At 41.7% G+C, this 17,364-nt stretch overlaps 1 protein-coding gene across 2 annotated transcripts in view; it reads left to right on the top strand.

The window, feature by feature from the left end:
* Positions 1–676: 676 nt before the first annotated feature.
* The window catches only part of DIAPH3 (diaphanous related formin 3), a 512,673-nt gene continuing 495,985 nt past the window's right edge, over positions 677–17,364 (top strand). For both annotated transcript variants that reach the window (XM_046028127.1, XM_046028128.1), the window contains exon 1: positions 677–1,009. In XM_046028127.1, the coding sequence (XP_045884083.1) occupies positions 833–1,009 (177 nt within the window). In that variant the 5' untranslated portion in view covers positions 677–832. The remainder of the gene's footprint in view (positions 1,010–17,364) is intronic.

Genomic DNA, 17,364 nt, shown 5'->3' with positions numbered 1-17,364 from the left:
TTAATATCCCTCCTCTTTGTTCTCAATGGATCTTTAAAATAAGTGCTATATGTGTATATTATTTTGTTATTCGTGTAAAGATTTGTGAAACATACTGTCCTTAAGGACGTGGCCGAGCCGCTTCTGATTTTTGGTGGACCTCTCTGCCACTCCACAGCGGGCTCTCAGCACTTAGGTACTCAGCAGGCGTTCAGTATGTCCAAAAAGCATCCTTTTGGAGCGTCATGGTTGCTGTTGTTCTCACCTTCCTAACACTTCCAAGTAAGTACAGATCCTAGAACCACTTTTCCCGGTGGCCATCGCACCAGGGCAAGTGCCCGAGTGGGGCAAGGCAGGGTTAGCAGATGATTTCATATTCCCGCTCTGCTCAAATAGTGGTTCAGAGGGTCTCGCCTGACTTCCAGGTTGGCAGGAACCGTTCTCCAAATCCCAAATAAACCCACACTAGCACTAGTGACTTCTGGTAGGTTCTCACGCTCTTCCGACCTGATCCTTGCGGTGCCCTTAAGACGAGCGTCCTGGACCGCCAAAGGGGTTGAAAGGCGAAACGAACGGGCCGCACAGCCAATCACGTTTCGCTCTGCCCGGAAAAGGCGGGTCCCGGGAGTGTCATTGACAAAGCCGCGCGGGATTGGCGGGTCCGGAGCGGTCGGGGGTGGCGGGAGTTTTCGGATGTGTTGGCGGTGGCCTCGGCAGCAGCGGTTGGGCTGAGTTGGACCGGAGGGGCGGGCGGCGGAGCCGGGAACGCCAGTCCGCCGCGGATTTCTGAGCTCCCGTCTCGCGGGTCTCACTGCGGCCGTCTTCTTTCCGTCCCCCAGAGCTGCGGGCAAGGATGGATCGGCATCGGCCGCGGCTGCACCACCCGAAGCAGGGCTCCGCCGCCGGGGCCCCCTACCCAGCCTCTGCTTCGCTCCGGAACTGCCGGGAAAGCAAGATGCAGCGCAGGAAGGGCCCCCAGCTCCCTCCGCCCGGCGCGGCCGAGGAGCCTGGAGAGAAACGCCCCAAATTCGTAAGTTTCGCCTGGCTTGTGGTGGGGCAGCTCCTGCCTTGCGGAAGGGCTGTGGCTCACGTCCTGGGATCCTTCAATTTCATTACTCTTTGACTGGGTTGACAGCCGGGAGTGGATCCACGGGGCCTGGGCTGGGGGGTGGGGTGGGTGGGGGTGGGTGGGTGAGTGGGGAGGTCAGTTTTTCCCTAGGTTTCTAGGGCTGCCAGTCTCCTAATAGATTTACGATGACAGGGTCCAATTCTGTTTGGATCCTCTGGCAAACCCACTTGACTACTGTGCTGCCCCACGTTTGTTCTGGCTGAGAAGCCGTTCAAAAGTGTCTGTATTGACGTCACCTAGGTAGACATTGCATTAAGTTGAACTTCTCCCCACCCCTCTAGGGTCTTGAGGGGATGAGACATAGCAAAGTGAACTTTTAGGTGATAAGAGGGTTTTTTTTTTTTTTTCCGGCTTACTATTTTAATCCACGAAGAACTTTATAAGGCAAATGTAATTTTCCAAGTAGGAAAAAACTCGTTTCAAAAACATGGCGGGCTATGTCGTCACTGCTAAGGAATGTTTTGCTTAGATTGGAAAGAAGTCGAAGTATTTGAAATTCGCTATTCTGGTTGCTTCTCTTATTCACTTTGGCACCCAAGGGAGATGTCGTGATAAGCGGCTTGCGAATCTTTTTGTTGGTGTCATCTAGTAATGCAATGATGATTGTTTTGCATATGTGTGTGCAAATAAATCACTGAAGGTTGATAGCTCTGGGGTGAATCTAACAATTGAAAATTTAATATTGGATCCTCCATTTTACTTAGGAGTACGGAAAACTTTTTAAGTTATTGGTGAAATTATACAGTACTGCATGTGCCTTCTGTGAACAAATACACACTCATTAGGAACTTAAGTCAGGGTACACATATTAAGGGAATAGAGATTTGTGGAGGAGAGTGAGTTGCTAAGTATACAGTTAAAAATGATGGTTGGATAAAACTGGGAGCAGAGCTATGATATGTATCAGAATGCTGAAAATGAGGGACAACATGGATGGATTTTGCTGAAGTAAGTATCAAGATGGCCATAGGCCAGGTGAAGTTTTGCAGGAGCATCAGCTATGTTGTTATTGTTATTTTAACAGAGTTGAAGAATAAATAGGATTGAGTTAAACTGGCAATGCATGATTCTAGCCAGTAGGAAAAGAATCCTGGGGCAATGCTTTTTCATCCTTTTAGAGTCTACTCTCTGTGTTAGTAATGTCATTCTATTTTGTTTCTCACTCCTATGCTCCAGAATGCATGTGAAAATGCATGCATTTTCTGTGACTCTCCCATCAAGAACATCATGGAAACAGGACCTAAGCTGTTATTTAGGTTTAGTTTCATTTTAGGATGTATCAGGTGATTTGGATTCTAGTCTGTTTTTCATTTCCCAAATATGTTAAAAGGGTTATTATAAAGATGAAATGAACTCTAAAAGCAATACTTTGAAGCTTTAAAGTTAATAAACAAATCTAAAACAGGGTTTGCCTTTATTTTTTATTTATTTTAAGATTTATTTATTTATTTATTTATTTGAGAGAGAGCATTCATGTGCGTAGGGAGAGGCAGAGGGAGGGGGTCACCGGCAGACTCTGTGCTGATTGCAGAGCTTACCACCAGGCTTCATCTCACCACCCTGAGATCACAACCTGAGTGGAAACCAAGGCTGGGTCCCTTAACTGACCATGCCACCCGGGAGCGCCCCCCTGCCCCAGGTTTGTTTTTGGATAGGAGTCTGATTTGAATCATGGCTTCATAATTAATTTAGAGGTAATTTGGACTATTGATAATCTCTGAAACTAATTTAGATTCTTGTTGACATGGTAGTTTCTTTAGCTATATTTTCCATTTCACTAATTCTCTTATCAGCAATGTTTAATCTGCTGTTTAACTTGTTTGGAATATTTAAGTTTAGCAATTACGGTTGACTCTTGAACAACATGGGTTTGAACTGCACAGGTCTAGTTATGCTTGGATTTCTTACAGTTCAGTACTGTAAAGTTATTTTTTCTTATGATTTTCTTTTCTTAGTTTTTTGTAAGAATACAGTGTATAATACATATAACATGCAAAATATATGTTAATTGGTTATGTTATTGATAAGGCTTCCAGTCAATAGTAAGTTATTGGTAGTTAAGTTTTTGGAGAGTCAAAAGTTATACATGAATTTTGACTGCATAGAAATCCATCTGTGCCCCGAAACCTTGTGATGTTCAATGGTCAGCTGCATTTTTTATTTCTGTAGGTTCCATTTGTTTCTTTTTCAGATCTGCGTGGTCATTCCTGATAGTTCTTTGTTTCTTATTATTTTTTTTAGTTATTTCCTATGTGACTCATTTTATTCTTTCTTTGATAGTTCTGGTGTGTATAATTTTTGGACTGTTTATGCTGACTTGTGCTCATGGTGGCTTATTCTCTCTCCTCCTGTGCTTGTAGATCTTTAGAAGCTCATTGCTTTATCTTAACCTATCTTTCAATAGGCCTTAGTGGGATGCTTTTCTCCGGAGTGTTTTTCTGGGAGTGCCACTGATTTGGGACCATCTGTTATAGGAGTAAGACTCATAGAGAGCCCAAGGTTCCATGCTTAACCTTAACTCTGTTCCTGGCCTAAGGCTTGATATGCCAATCTTAAGGCTGCCTTCTGAGCAGCTCTTCCCAGTCAGCCTAGTTCCGCACTGCTCTCAGTCTCACCCTAGTAATACTTGCTCTGAGGTTGGAGATGGTCGCTCCCTCATGAGATCTCAGCAATGCCTCTATATGTGATTGATCTGTAGTTCTGTTTGCTCTACTGCCAGATGTCAAGTCGGTTCTTGGCTTTCTTTTGATTTCATATGGAGCCACATTAGCCTGACTCTTTTCGGGCCACCTAGTCATTAGGTCACCTACTTGCCTGGGGCAGCTGCTTTTGACTGGAATAAGTAAGGTAGGTCAGTGATGTCACAGGAATAGGGATAATTTAGGTGTTTGGTGTTTTACATACTCCATAAAGCTGCAAACTGGCAGTTGAACTGAATGGGAAATTGGTTCCTTGCCCCAGTCTTAGATTAGGAAGGCATAAGTTCTGGTGCCTGCTGAAATCCTGGTTTACTCTGAGCCTTGATAAAGCAGATACATCCTTGTTTTCTAGTGTAGGTATAGTCCTGGGTCTAAGTTACTTTCGAATTGTGTATACAAGTTTGTGGTATAGAATTTCTCCCCAAAGATCTGTATAAAGAGCAGAAATTAGTCTGTTGTCAATGTATGCTAGTTTAGCTACACAGGAAATCACTGACTTTTGGGCTGTTTGGGAACTAACCAATTTGACTTCAGTAGAAAATATGGTAAGCAGTGAGGTGTTTTTGTTTTTTTTTGTTTGTTTGTTTTTTGTTTTTTTTTGGTTTTTTGTAAGCAGTGAGTTTTGAGATGCTGGGGATAGATACTGGGGGGCAGGATGCAACTATTGGAGGCCAGGGGTGGGGGAACAAGGCAGGTGTCTGGATGAAGGCTTTGGAATTCAGGAGGATCTTTAAACTTTGTCCTGCCCTAGGTCACACTCTCAGTACCTGAGCTGAAGTCCTATTTCCCTTCTAGAATAGAACAAAACAGTTGCCTATTCATCATGAAATGCCTCTCAGTGATGCTGGGCACTTTGTTCTTACCTTTCACTGCTCTTAGAAGCACACAGCACAGGCAGTGGTGGCCTCCACATCCAGACTGAGAGCAGGAGGTGTAGCTTCTGGAGAAGTTCCCATCTCTAGGCTGTGGGCCTGTTTTTTGAGAGGAAACCTGTGTATTTTGTGATCCTGTTGGGAGAGCAGCTCTTCTTTATAATTAGGAATATCCTTTAAAACTTCTCATAGACTTTAGTGTAAATCTTGGATCTAATCTTATGGTTTCCATTGAACGGATTGTTAATTATTGTTTAATTATGTCATTATAGTACTTTAAATTTTGGTTGTGATTTTTCACCCTGTCCAGTAATATCTGTCCAGTAATATCTGTCTACCATTTTGGACATCAATAATGATAATAATTAACCCTAATGACTGAACCAAGTTCTGTTCTAGGTGCTGTACACTCACTCACTCACACCCTCACTCACTCACTCTTTTACCCTCTACAACAACCCTATGAGGTGGGTGGTATTACTAGCCTTGTTTGCTGGGTGGGAGAAGTAAAGGACAGAGGCTGAATTGCCTTAGGTCACAACAGCTGCCTGTCGGTGGGATGGGGTGTGAACCAAGACAAGCTGTCTCCCACATTTTTAGCCACTGTCCTGTATTATCTCCCATGCAGTTGGGAGTTTTAATCTGTACTACAGTTCTCATTCAGGAGCCATTACAAATACTAGCACCTTTAATGAATATAGAATTAATGATTTCCTGATCACAGGCAGTTTGTAAGGTGGAAGAGGTAGGAAGTTGGAGAGCTGTTTGTTGTACTGGGAACTTGGGGGAAGTTAAATCAGAGTAGACTTGAAGAGATTAGTGCATGCTCACTTCGTTGTTCTGTTGTTTCCGGTGTATTTGGAGGCAGGTATGGCAGGCTGAATAATGAAATAATGAGCATAGTCTCCCCCATTACAAATACTAGCACCTTTAATGAATATAGAATTAATGATTTCCTGATCACAGGCAGTTTGTAAGGTGGAAGAGGTAGGAAGTTGGAGAGCTGTTTGTTGTACTGGGAACTTGGGGGAAGTTAAATCAGAGTAGACTTGAAGAGATTAGTGCATGCTCACTTCGTTGTTCTGTTGTTTCCGGTGTATTTGGAGGCAGGTATGGCAGGCTGAATAATGAAATAATGAGCATAGTCTCCCCCATTACAAATACTAGCACCTTTAATGAATATAGAATTAATGATTTCCTGATCACAGGCAGTTTGTAAGGTGGAAGAGGTAGGAAGTTGGAGAGCTGTTTGTTGTACTGGGAACTTGGGGGAAGTTAAATCAGAGTAGACTTGAAGAGATTAGTGCATGCTCACTTCGTTCTTCTGTTGTTTCCGGTGTATTTGGAGGCAGGTATGGCAGGCTGAATAATGAAATAATGAGCATAGTCTCCCCCCCGCCCCCCCCCCCCGAGATATTCATGTCTTAGTCCCTGAAACCTGTGAGTGTTACTTTCTATTGCTAAAAAGGAGGGGGAAATTATCTTGCATTACCAGGCCTGGCTCTACATGCACACTAGGTGTCCTTGTAAGAGGGAAGCAGAGGGAGATTTGACTGCAGAAAAGGAGAAGGTGATGGGACTCTAAGGCGGAGATTGATGGTGTAGCCCCAAGCCAAAGAATGTTGGCAGCCTTTGGAAACTGGAAGCGGGAAGGAACTGGTCTCCACTCGAGCCTCCAGAGGGAGAGTGCTGCTGCGAACACAGTCACTTGAGCCCAGTGCAACTCATTTCTGACTTTGGGCCTCCAGCACTGAGAGAATACATTTTTGTTCTAAGCCATCTGGTCTGGTAATTTGTCTTGGCAGCCCTAGGAAATGACCACAGCAGGTATGTTTCTGAGGGTGACCACATTGAAAGGTGTGGTTTAACAGTTTATATATGAAGTATTTTAGGAGAACCATCAGATTCATCTAAATCTCTTTGTTGTAGTATGGTTTTATTTTGGACTGCTTGTGATTGGGGTGGGGTGGATAGAAGATACAGTTCAGTCCTCTGGAATAGCAACTAGAACTTGAATTCATCTTGTTCTGCTGGATCATTTTCGTAGTTGCTAGAAAGCAGAGCAAAGGTGGAGGTAATTAAATTCTGGGCGCCTTTTTTTTTTTTTTTTTAAAGATTTTGTTTATTTATTTGACACAGAGAGAGAGATCACAAGTAGGCAGAGAGGCAGGCAGAGAGGGGCAGGGTGTGGAGAGAAGCAGGCTCCCTGTTGAGCAGAGAGCCCGATGTGGGGCTCGATCCCAGGACCCTGAGATCATGACCTGAGCCGAAGGCAGAGGCTTAACCCACTGAGCCACCCAGGCATCCCTGGGTGCTCTTTTTGAGTTTATTTTTTCATTGAGTCCTCAGCTAAAATGATGCTTTCAGTGGTCCTAGAGTTAAATTGGTAAGAATTGGAGACAATGTTGTTATTTGAAGGCTTTAGGCGCTTGAGTGGCATTCATGTCAAAATTCACCTAACCCATCTGACACGGAAACCTTCATAGGTAAGATCATTTATTTTATTCACGCCAGTCTTCTAAGTGAATTGCCTGAATTGCCCAGACTTTCTTCCCCCACCATTTACTCTTCCAAACAAGAGAAAAGAAGTTTTCTGTTGTTTGTTTGTTAATATATGACTTATCAAAAGAAACAAAATATATCAAGTGGCTTTTGGGAGTATGTTTAGTTGCTAAAAATAGATGATATATGGCTTTGACTTCTGGATTGCTCTGGATCTTTTGTGTGTGTGTGTGTGGTGGGGGGTAAAAAGGGGTGGGAGTAGGGATAATTGTCTCAGATTTAGAGTAAGGCTTAATTGCTTTTTTCAAAGACTCATGTCTTTAATTATGAAGCAAGCAAACTGACATACATTTATTACACGATGAAACCTTGCATCTCATCTAGTCTGTCTTGTAGCAATTGCTTCTGAACAGATGTTACCTGAAACACCTTTGTGCAGTTGGTAGAATGCTAAAATTTGTCATGCTTTTATTATTGTTGTCGTGAATTAACTCTACTTTATGGCATAACTTTATTGCTGTGTCCTAGAATCTTTATATATTTATTGCCTTATAAGTTGGATTTAAAATTGGCTTTTTATATAGAATGTAAATTAACATGTGTATAACTTGTTTATGCTTGCAGAATAATCCAAGAAAAAACTGCTACGTATTATACTAATGTAATTGTCTTTAACTCAGCACATAGTATCCTCCAAACAGGAATGAAATGAATGCTACAGAATATGCTTACCATCACACTCTGCTTGTTTCTCCCAGAAACTGATTTGACTTTTAGATCTATAAAATATAGATTAAGCATAACCTTTTACTTCATGGGATATTAAGGATCAAAGCACGAGCTTTCTTTGAACAGGATCTACAAAGGTAACTTTTCTCTCCAGAGCAGCAGGGTGGCATTGAAGTGCATTATCGCTGGGAGTAATTTTCTCAAATACCAAATCAAATAATCATTATTAACTTAGGGGAGGATTTAAGAGTTTCAATAAGTTAAGTTTTGGTGTTGGAATGTTTCAGTTATTAGCTAATTAATGAGAACTCTTTGGAAATGCTTGCCATAGATGATATTCTTTAAAAAGACCCGCTGCCATCCTTTCTTAACAGTTTTTTGTAGAATTGGAAGTAGCATTTATGAGTGCTGATGTGAGCCACTGTTATGGCTCAAATCCTATAGCTATGTTATGCATTTGTTGGGGCTAGTTCCTTCTCTCTGGGCCTCTGTTTCCTCTTGTGTAAGATGGGATTGTTGGGAAGATTAGAAGCTACCGTGTGATAGGCCTGGAATGGTACCTGGCTCATTGTAATCACGATGTCAGTCTTTGCCATTTATAGGATTGTTGTTGCTGTCATCATCAGTAGCAATAGTAGTAGTGCACTGTTTTCTAGGTTTTAGGGCCTTGGGGATATTATTACATTGAGTATTTGAATTACTTTCCTATACTGGAAACTTTTCACAGGGTCAGGCTTTTTCCTCATGTTGTGTGTGGCAAGAGCAGAGTCCTGCCATTCTCAGTTCTGTTCCTGGGGTACTGGGCAACATTCAGGTTGATGCAGGTTTCTGGTTGTGATAGCTGCATAGTCACAGCAAGGTTCTCGAGCTTTCTAGGCATTATGTTTTTATACGTAAAGTGGGGATCATGAAACTATGACACTTGCCTGCAGATAAAACTTAGAAAAGAAACCCACGAAGGCAACAACCTCAAACTTAGGGAAACAAATCCTTGTGATGCTCCACTGTGGACTTGAATGATAATAAAAATAATGTTACTTATATATTTATAGATATAAGCTAAAAATATGACTCCTTATGTTTATGGCTCTTTTACAACTATGAAACTCAAACAGATTTTCACATAAAACCTGAAACAAAACTATAAAACCAATAAAATTCAAATGAATAACAACATTAATTTAATGTGATTGATGATGTTTTGCTGAAATTAAGTCATCATTGTTGGACTTAATAGTGGGAGGATATGTGGATGGTTCGCTGTTTTCCCTTTTGTCAGCTTGACTTTTGGATGGAAGTGGAATCCCAGAGGCTGAGGAAGCAGGGGACAGTGATAAAGCTAAAGACACAGTTCCACACTATTGGTAGAGACTTGTCATCTACCATTATTTTCTTTTTCACAAGATCTTAACTTGAGGTTTTGGGTGAAGTAGTGAACTCTTAAAAACCTGGTTATGATAAAAAAAATGTACTCGGCTGTATGAAGTTGATGAAAAGGAGCAGAAAGAATTAGAACCGAGACCACCAGCATCTATATTCATTTTTCCTCTTGAAATTAACCTTGCCATAGCTCTGAGTACTTGGTTCCTTGAATAGGGTCATTTTGGAATTATGGACGACTTTTTGGAATGAAATTCTTCCTAAGTAGAGGAGATCGTGAAAACCTATGTAGTGTGATTGCTATTGTTTGACCTTCTTCTAGTGCTCTGTTGTGGTGTACACATGCACACACACAGATGCCCACATGCCACACGCACGCACGCAAGTGTGGCCACCAGAAGACACACTTCTGATGGAAGGACCATGATATAGAGTGGTCATTCAGATTGTCCAGATGATGCTTATTTTCTTTCATATGTTTAAGGTAATCTTGGATACAATATTTAAAAAATCGTCTGGACCTGGAGAGTCCGAGAAGGGATCAGCAGACTCAGTTTGAGGAATCCAAGAGGTGACTTAAGAAGTTAGTTGAGTACTGGAACCTGGCAAAGGTTTTGTACCTTTAGCTCTTCATCTAGCAATGAGCTCAAAGTGATTAGTAAGTATTTCTCAGTTGTGAAGGATGTATACAGTGTGCTTCACAACAGTTTACTTCTTCTTGTGGCTCCTGGGTGGCTCAGTGGGTTAAAGCCTCTGCCTTCAGCTCAGGTCATGATCTCAGGGTCCTGGAATCAAGCCCCACATCGGGCTCTCTGCTCAGCAGGAAGCCTGCTTCTCTTCCTCTCTCTCTGCCTGCTTCTCTGCCTACTTGTGATCTCTGTCTGTCAAATGAATAAATAAAATCCAAAAACCCCCACAAAAACAGTTTACTTCTTAATAGTTTATTGAGGGAAGACATTTCCCTTGCAATTAAATATATATATATATATATATGTATTTTCCTTTGGTTATACAAAAGAAATATAGAAAACCATGTACTCACAGTGAGTGTCAGAAATGAAATTTTATAAATGCTATTGAAATGTCTGTTTTCTCCTTTCCTATCAGTATTTCCTTGTAATCTTTGCTCTTCACTTCTCTGATGTAGGGGCTGTTTACAGGGTTTTTTATTTATTTCAAGAGGGACCTTCATGGGTCAAATAGGCTAACTACCTGTTCAGCTCTCCAAGGAAATTATTTTTAATTCTAGGTTATTCTGGAAGTTAAAAAAGAAAAGTACATGCTTCTTTCGGAGTTATGATGTAGAATTTCTTGAAACTCTTAGTGAGATATATGGATTAGTCTAATTATTAGATCTATAATAGTGCATTTATTTGGCTTATTTCATTATAAAGTATCTTCCCAGGATGTGGGGAGTTTATCCTGTAATTGCTGCATTTTCCTGAGGTGGGTTGTTTATTTGGGCATCAGAAAATGTAACTTTGTAACATTCACTTTTTAAGTAGGATTTACAAATTGGTGACATTAATTATGGACTGTACTATACTTTTAAACTGTTGTGTTGATCAAATCCTTGGGTAGAATGCAATTTGTAAGGACAATTACGATTCATTTCTAGTGTGAAATCTGACAATCTGAGAAATGAACATGAGAACCAGAATGCACATAATCTGCAATCAGAAATTCAAAGTGACAGTTTCATTTCCTTATAAAAGGTGATGGTCTCCAATTAAAACCATGCTCAACCCGGAGCGCCTGGGTGGCTCAGTGGGTTAAAGCCTCTGCCTTCAGCTCAGGTCATGATCCCAGAGTCCTGGGATCGAGCCCCGCATCGGGCTCTCTGCTCTGTGGAGAGCCTGCTTCCTCCTCTCTCTCTGCCTGCCTCTCTGCCTACTTGTGATCTCTGTCTGTCAAATAAATAAATAAAATCTTAAAAACAAAAAAAAAGATTCTCTCTCCCCGACTCCCTTTGCTCCTCTCCTGCTTTCTCTCTTTAAAAAAAAAACAAACAAAAAAAACCATGCTCAACCCTTATTCAGCCTCTCGTCTGAAGGTGTTATTTTGCTATTACTGATATGTTACCTTGAACCTGTTTTCACTTACATTATGGACATGTCTGTGAGCTTTTGGAAGTCACTTTGTTTCTCTGCAAAGCTTGGCATAGGCTTGAGCTTACTACAGTAGGTCTGTGAACACTTGGCTAATTGAAAATCTATGCAAAATTACTCCTGTAACATTACACCACCTGGTTTATTAATCTATTCGTGATTAATTTAAATTTAAACGTTATTGATATACCCTAAATGTCTATTTCTTTTTTAAAAGATTTCAGTGGTGGTGGGGAAGGACATGTAAAGGCTACCAGAAACATATCTGGGTCACTGGAGAACTGAGTCTGCCCATTCAGGCTCCTCCAGGGGCCAGCAATGTGGCTTTCAAGCCCTACTGTGGTAAAGAGGGCATAGGATGGATTCAAATATGGCTGTGTATCCTTGGGCAAATCAATGAACTTCTGTGCCTCCGTTTTCCTATCTGTAAAATAGAATAGATAACCACAGCATGGCCACTTGTAGCTTGTTGGGAGGATGAATTGAGGTAATGGATGCTTCAATAGCTTGGTTACAGTGCTTAGCAGTTAATATGTGACAGCTATTGTGAGTTTTACTCTTTTAATTCTTTCTCAGATACAAGAGTAGGGGGGAATCTCACCTGAAGTGTTGAATTCTCTAGGACTGATCATTTGGAAGGAGATGTGATGGGATCTTAGTTATTGGCAGCATTTTGACCATTCTTTTCAGCTTCACACCTCCCTCTCTCCCTTTGTTCCTGTTAGACCCCTGCATTGTGTCCCTGAACCCGACCTTAACTGGAGTGAGGAACACACCAAGAGGTCTGGCTCCTGGGCGTACACCCTCCTTTCTGTTTCATCTAGCCCTCCGGCCCCTTGACCTCTCTTTCTTTCCCTGTCGGTTTCTTGCCCCTTGACCTCTCTTTCTTTCCCTGTCGGTTTCCTGCCGACTTCTGCTCCACACAATACCCATACTCCACATAAGTAACCCTAGCACTTTTGAACTAGGATGGCTTCACATTCCTCAACTCCTTAAGCTTGCCGCAGGGTAGATGGTAATAAATAAGTTGTAGAATCTCTGGTTTCCTTGTCCGCTTGCGCTGATCGCCGAGCCTGCAGCAACCCGACAGGCTCCCTGGGTCTTGAAGTGGGCTGCTGCCTCTAGGTGGAAACCCTCCCAGCTCTGTGAACTGATTTCCTTATATTCTGTATCTGATTAGCTGGGTCCTCAAAGCTGGAGATAATCATCATCATCACAATAGCTACATTTATTCAGCTCTCCCAGTGGGCTGGGCCTAGCTTAATCACTTAATCCTAATTCACTGCTTTGAAGGAAGCACTCTCATCACCCTGGTTTTGGATGGGATGGGACTGAGGTGAGGAGAGGGGTTTGGGCCTTTTCTGAGCTGCCACAGCTGGGGATGGGGGTGATGGATACCAGCAGGCAGGTCTAACTCCAGAGCCCTGGCTTTGAACTACCTCTCTGGTTCCCTTTTCTATTTCTATTAACATTTATGCTAAACCATTATCATTACTCTCTTTACCTTTGCTATGGGCCTGATTCCTTTTTGTTGTGAGTAGTTTTTTAAATTGAAAAAGTAATGTATGCACCTCTTAAAAAGGCCAGCAGTGGAAGAGTACAGTCTCGTTCCGAGACTTCCTTACATCCCAGACCACCAAATCAGCTTGTTCCCGAACGGTGGCCGCGGTGACTTCTACTAATTTCTTTGTATCCTTTAATGATATTCCGTGTGTATGTGTAAAATACCCACTTATATCTACATGGAAACATTCCACTGCTTTCCTTTAAAAGATCTTAGAGATGGTTACCCCTGACTCTTAGCACTCCCCTTGACACCTTCTTCAGAGAGAAAATAAAGGCCGTTTTGCTTGAACTTGCTCAATTTCCTGCTGTCTGCACCTGTAATCTTCTCTATCTGCCGCTCTTCCTCCTTCCCCCCTCCGGTATCCACAGAAGAAATGTCTGTTTTCCTGTTCAAGGTTAATCCCTTCACCCCTGTTCTTGACCCAGTCCCATTCCATTAGGTGTGTTTCACTCTTTATAGGCTCCAATCTCTAAGAATGCTCCGGTGCTTCCCATTATAAAAGAAAAAGCAGAAGCAAAACCAAACAGCCTCCCTCTTCGACTTTCTCTTGACTCTTCTCCCCATCTGAATACTATGCTCTGCTTCCTTCCCTTTTAGTCAGTCAGTTTTTTTTATTTATTCAGTAAATACGTGAATGCTCTTTATACCAAGTAGAGCACAGGTAGATACAATTTGGTCCTTGTCTTCAAGAGGCTCCCATTCAGTCTGGTGTGAAGAGAGGTGTGAATCAGTAAGTGGAAAGTGTTACCAAGGAGTCCATTTGAAGTCATCTTGAAGGATTCAGGTTCTGAAATAACCTGGATTTAAATCCTGGTTCTGTATTTGACAACTGGGTGACCTTGGAAAATGACTGTGTTTCTTTGTTTCTTCATCTACAAGTAGGGAACCTACATGGTACATTGGATATGATGATTCAGCGTGTTAGACTGAGGGTTGACACATAAGTTTTCAATAGCTCTTAGCCTGTTGCTGCTATTAGGATGGCACTGGTGAAGGGTAGAGTGTTCTTGTTGAGCCAACTCCTATTGGTTCCTCAGCCTTCCTTTGCTTCTGTTCATTCCACTGAAATTGCTTTGGCAGATCCACAGTTACCAACCTGGTGGCTGATTTTCAAACTTCATCTTACTTGACTTACTTCACAGGCTTAGCACTGACCTCTAGCTTCTTGAAAGCTTTGCCAAGATGTGTACTTCTCTTCTGATCTTTGCTCATCTCTCTTTGCACCGTTTTAAATTAGTGTTCCCAAGTACTGTCTCCAATCATTTTCTTCCAGTTTATATCTCCTTTCAGCCTGAGCTTATCTGTTTCCTTAGCTTTTACTGCTACCTAGATCAGTGTTTTTCAGGAGGACTTTCTGTGATGAAATATTCTGTTCTGCCGCCCCTTAGTGTCTTCTCCTGTAAGTCAGCTTTCCTGATGGCGATGTGATGATTTTACTCCTGTTGGAGAACATGTACATCTTATTCTGGCCAAGATGGTGCACTTTCATAGCCCCTGATGCCACCATCAGGATAGGTTTATGAGCCAAACAGCATCAGCAATGACAGAACCAGGTGTGGGATCACACCCGTTAGAAGGGCTGTCATCAAGAAGGCAAGAGATAACAAATGATGGTGAGGATATAAAGGGAACCCTTTGTACTGTTGGTGGCACTGTAAATTGGTTCAGCCACTGTGGAAAACAGTGTGGAGGTTCCTCAAAAAATTGCAAATAAAACTACTGTATCATTCAGCAGTCCCATAGGATATATATCCAAAGGAAATTAAATCAGGATCTCGAAGAGACATGGCACTCCCATGTCTATTGCAGCATTATTCACAATAGCCTAGATATAGAAACAATCTAAATGTCTGTCAACAGACGAATGAACAAAGAAAAGGTGCACTATATATACAAACACAATAGAATATTTTTCAGTCATGAGAAGAGGAAATCTTGCCCTTTGCAACAACACGGATGGACCTGGAGGACATTATGCTTAGTGAGATAAGCCAGACAGAGAAAGATAGATATTGTATGATATCACTTATAATGTGGAATCTAAAAAAGCCAAACTTGTACAGACAAGAGAGAAGAATGGTGGTTACCAAGGCCCAGGGTGGTTGGAAGGATGGGGGAACCGGAGAGATGTTAAAGGCTACAAACTTCCAACTAACACATAAGTTCAAGATCTCCAGTGCATAGCATAGTGATTAAACAATACTGTATCATCTACTCCAAAATCGCTAAGAGAACAGAACTCAAATGTTCTCACTACAAAAAATAAGTGATAATTATGTGATATGATGAAGGTATCAGCTAACGCGATGGTGGTAATCATTGTAATATATAAATGTATGAAATCAACACTTTGGGCACCGTAAGCTTACACAATGTTAAGTGTCATTGATATTTCAAAAAGAAAAGAAATAGGGGAGGAATATCTTCACACCCTTGTAAGATCTGGAGTCTTGAATAATTTGCACTAGTTTATTAGGATCATTGGGTGCCTTCTCATGGCTGTGGCTGTCAGCTGAGCACTACCCCATAATCCTTGTTGACCTGTTTTATTGGTGTCCTTGAATAATGCAATTATCAACATGGAACCATGGACTTTTAGAAGTACTTTGCAAATATACTTGGGCTAATGTTGTTAGAAAGAGCTAGATTTTGGCATCACTGGAAGATTGCCAAGGGCAATTAGGCTGAAGTTGCTTGAGCTTACAGCTTGACTGTAGAAATTGGTGTGTTCAAAACCTAACGTTTTGAACATAGAATGCCATGCGTTGGAAATTCATTGTGCCATGATATGTCATGGTGCAGATTTGGTGCAGTATTGGGATCCCATTCAAGGATTTATCTTTCTGGATACCTCAGGATGACAAGTGCAAAGAAAAGCATTAAGATGAGGAAACTTTGTATTTCAATATGGGTAGCCCTCGCAGGACCGTTACTTTGTGATACTATTTTTTGAATCAACAGAAAGAGAAAATAAGTGACCCAGGCTCTTTATTTTTTTCTCTAGAGCCTTTTTGGTTGTCAACTCCTTCAGGGCAGGGGACATATATCGTAGGTCTTTTTGGGCCAAGCCTACTGTGCTGTTGGCTTAGCTTAGATGCTAACTGTATAACCAGCTTGGGTAATGTTTCTAGAAGAAATGTAAAATGAACTACATTTTATGCATAATACTAGGACTGGATGTAAGAGTTGAGATTGTGCTCTTTTTCTGTTTTTCAGATGTTAACCTTGTAATATGCACTCATCCTTTGGGCTCATTTGCAGTGACGAACCAATGTAGACACTAGTAACAAAAAGTAATAATCAAATTATGCAAGAAAAGTTTTGGTGATTTAGTTATTATAGAGTTCAAACTTCATCAAGAATTAAAAATACTTAATTTTCTTTGATTGATGTTGCCCTGTAATTTTTGATTTGGATGTGTGTGTGTGTGGGGGGGGGGCGGCGTGTGCGTGCGCATGTTCTTTTTCTTGAATGTGGATATTTTGTGACTTACATTTTAGTCTGAATTGGGAGGGCATGGTTTTCTAATGCTTGTGGTATATACTGCAGTTTAAATTCTACAAATTAGAAATAAAACTACTTACTCCGTCACTATTAAACACTTAAGAGAGCAACCTTAAGACATAAATGGGGAAAACTCCCTAGCAAAACATATTCTTGGGACACCTGAGTGGCTCAGTGGGTTAAGCATTTGCCTTCAGCTCAGGTCGTGACCCCGGGGGGGAGGACCTAGGATTGAGCCCCTACTTGGGCTCCCTGCTCAGGGGTGTCTGCTTCTCCTTCTTCCTCTTCCCCTTTCTGCACTCATGCTCTCTCTCTCCCAAATAAATAAAATCTTAAAAACAAACAAACAAACAAACATATTCTTATTAGTTTGTAGAAATCATAATCTGCCCCCTCCTCCCCCCAGCTTGTTATACTCACTCACCAGAATGTGGTCAGTGTTATAACACTTAATAATCACCCAGTTGGAATTCTGCTCGTTTTTCTTGTTAACATTTCATTTTCAAATTTCTTTGCCTCAGAAACTGCTTTATTTCCACTGTGAGTCCTCCCTAGATTTGGTAACAGCAGCTGTCCCATCACAGCAGGGGGACTGAGGGAAGGGGAATGAGTCTGGATTTTGGAGTCACAGGGACCTAGGGTCCATTTCCAGCCTGATCACTTTTCGCTCTGGCAAATCACTTCTCTGACACTTCATTTTCTGATGTCTAAGATGGGGATAATGGCTAATTAATAGGATTGTTGGGTGTGTTGGTAATTACGAAGAGTGCTCAGGAAGTGGTGGTGATTATGATGAGGTGGGCTACAGCATCTGGGTTACTGGGGGTCCTGGGTTTTGTCTCAGTCAGAGCCTTTTTTGACTTAAAGAAACACACCCCCCATACAATATCTAGTT

Source organism: Meles meles, chromosome 14 (assembly GCF_922984935.1).
Source record: "Meles meles chromosome 14, mMelMel3.1 paternal haplotype, whole genome shotgun sequence".
NCBI lineage: Eukaryota > Metazoa > Chordata > Mammalia > Carnivora > Mustelidae > Meles > Meles meles.
This window is presented reverse-complemented; position numbering and strand designations above follow the sequence as displayed.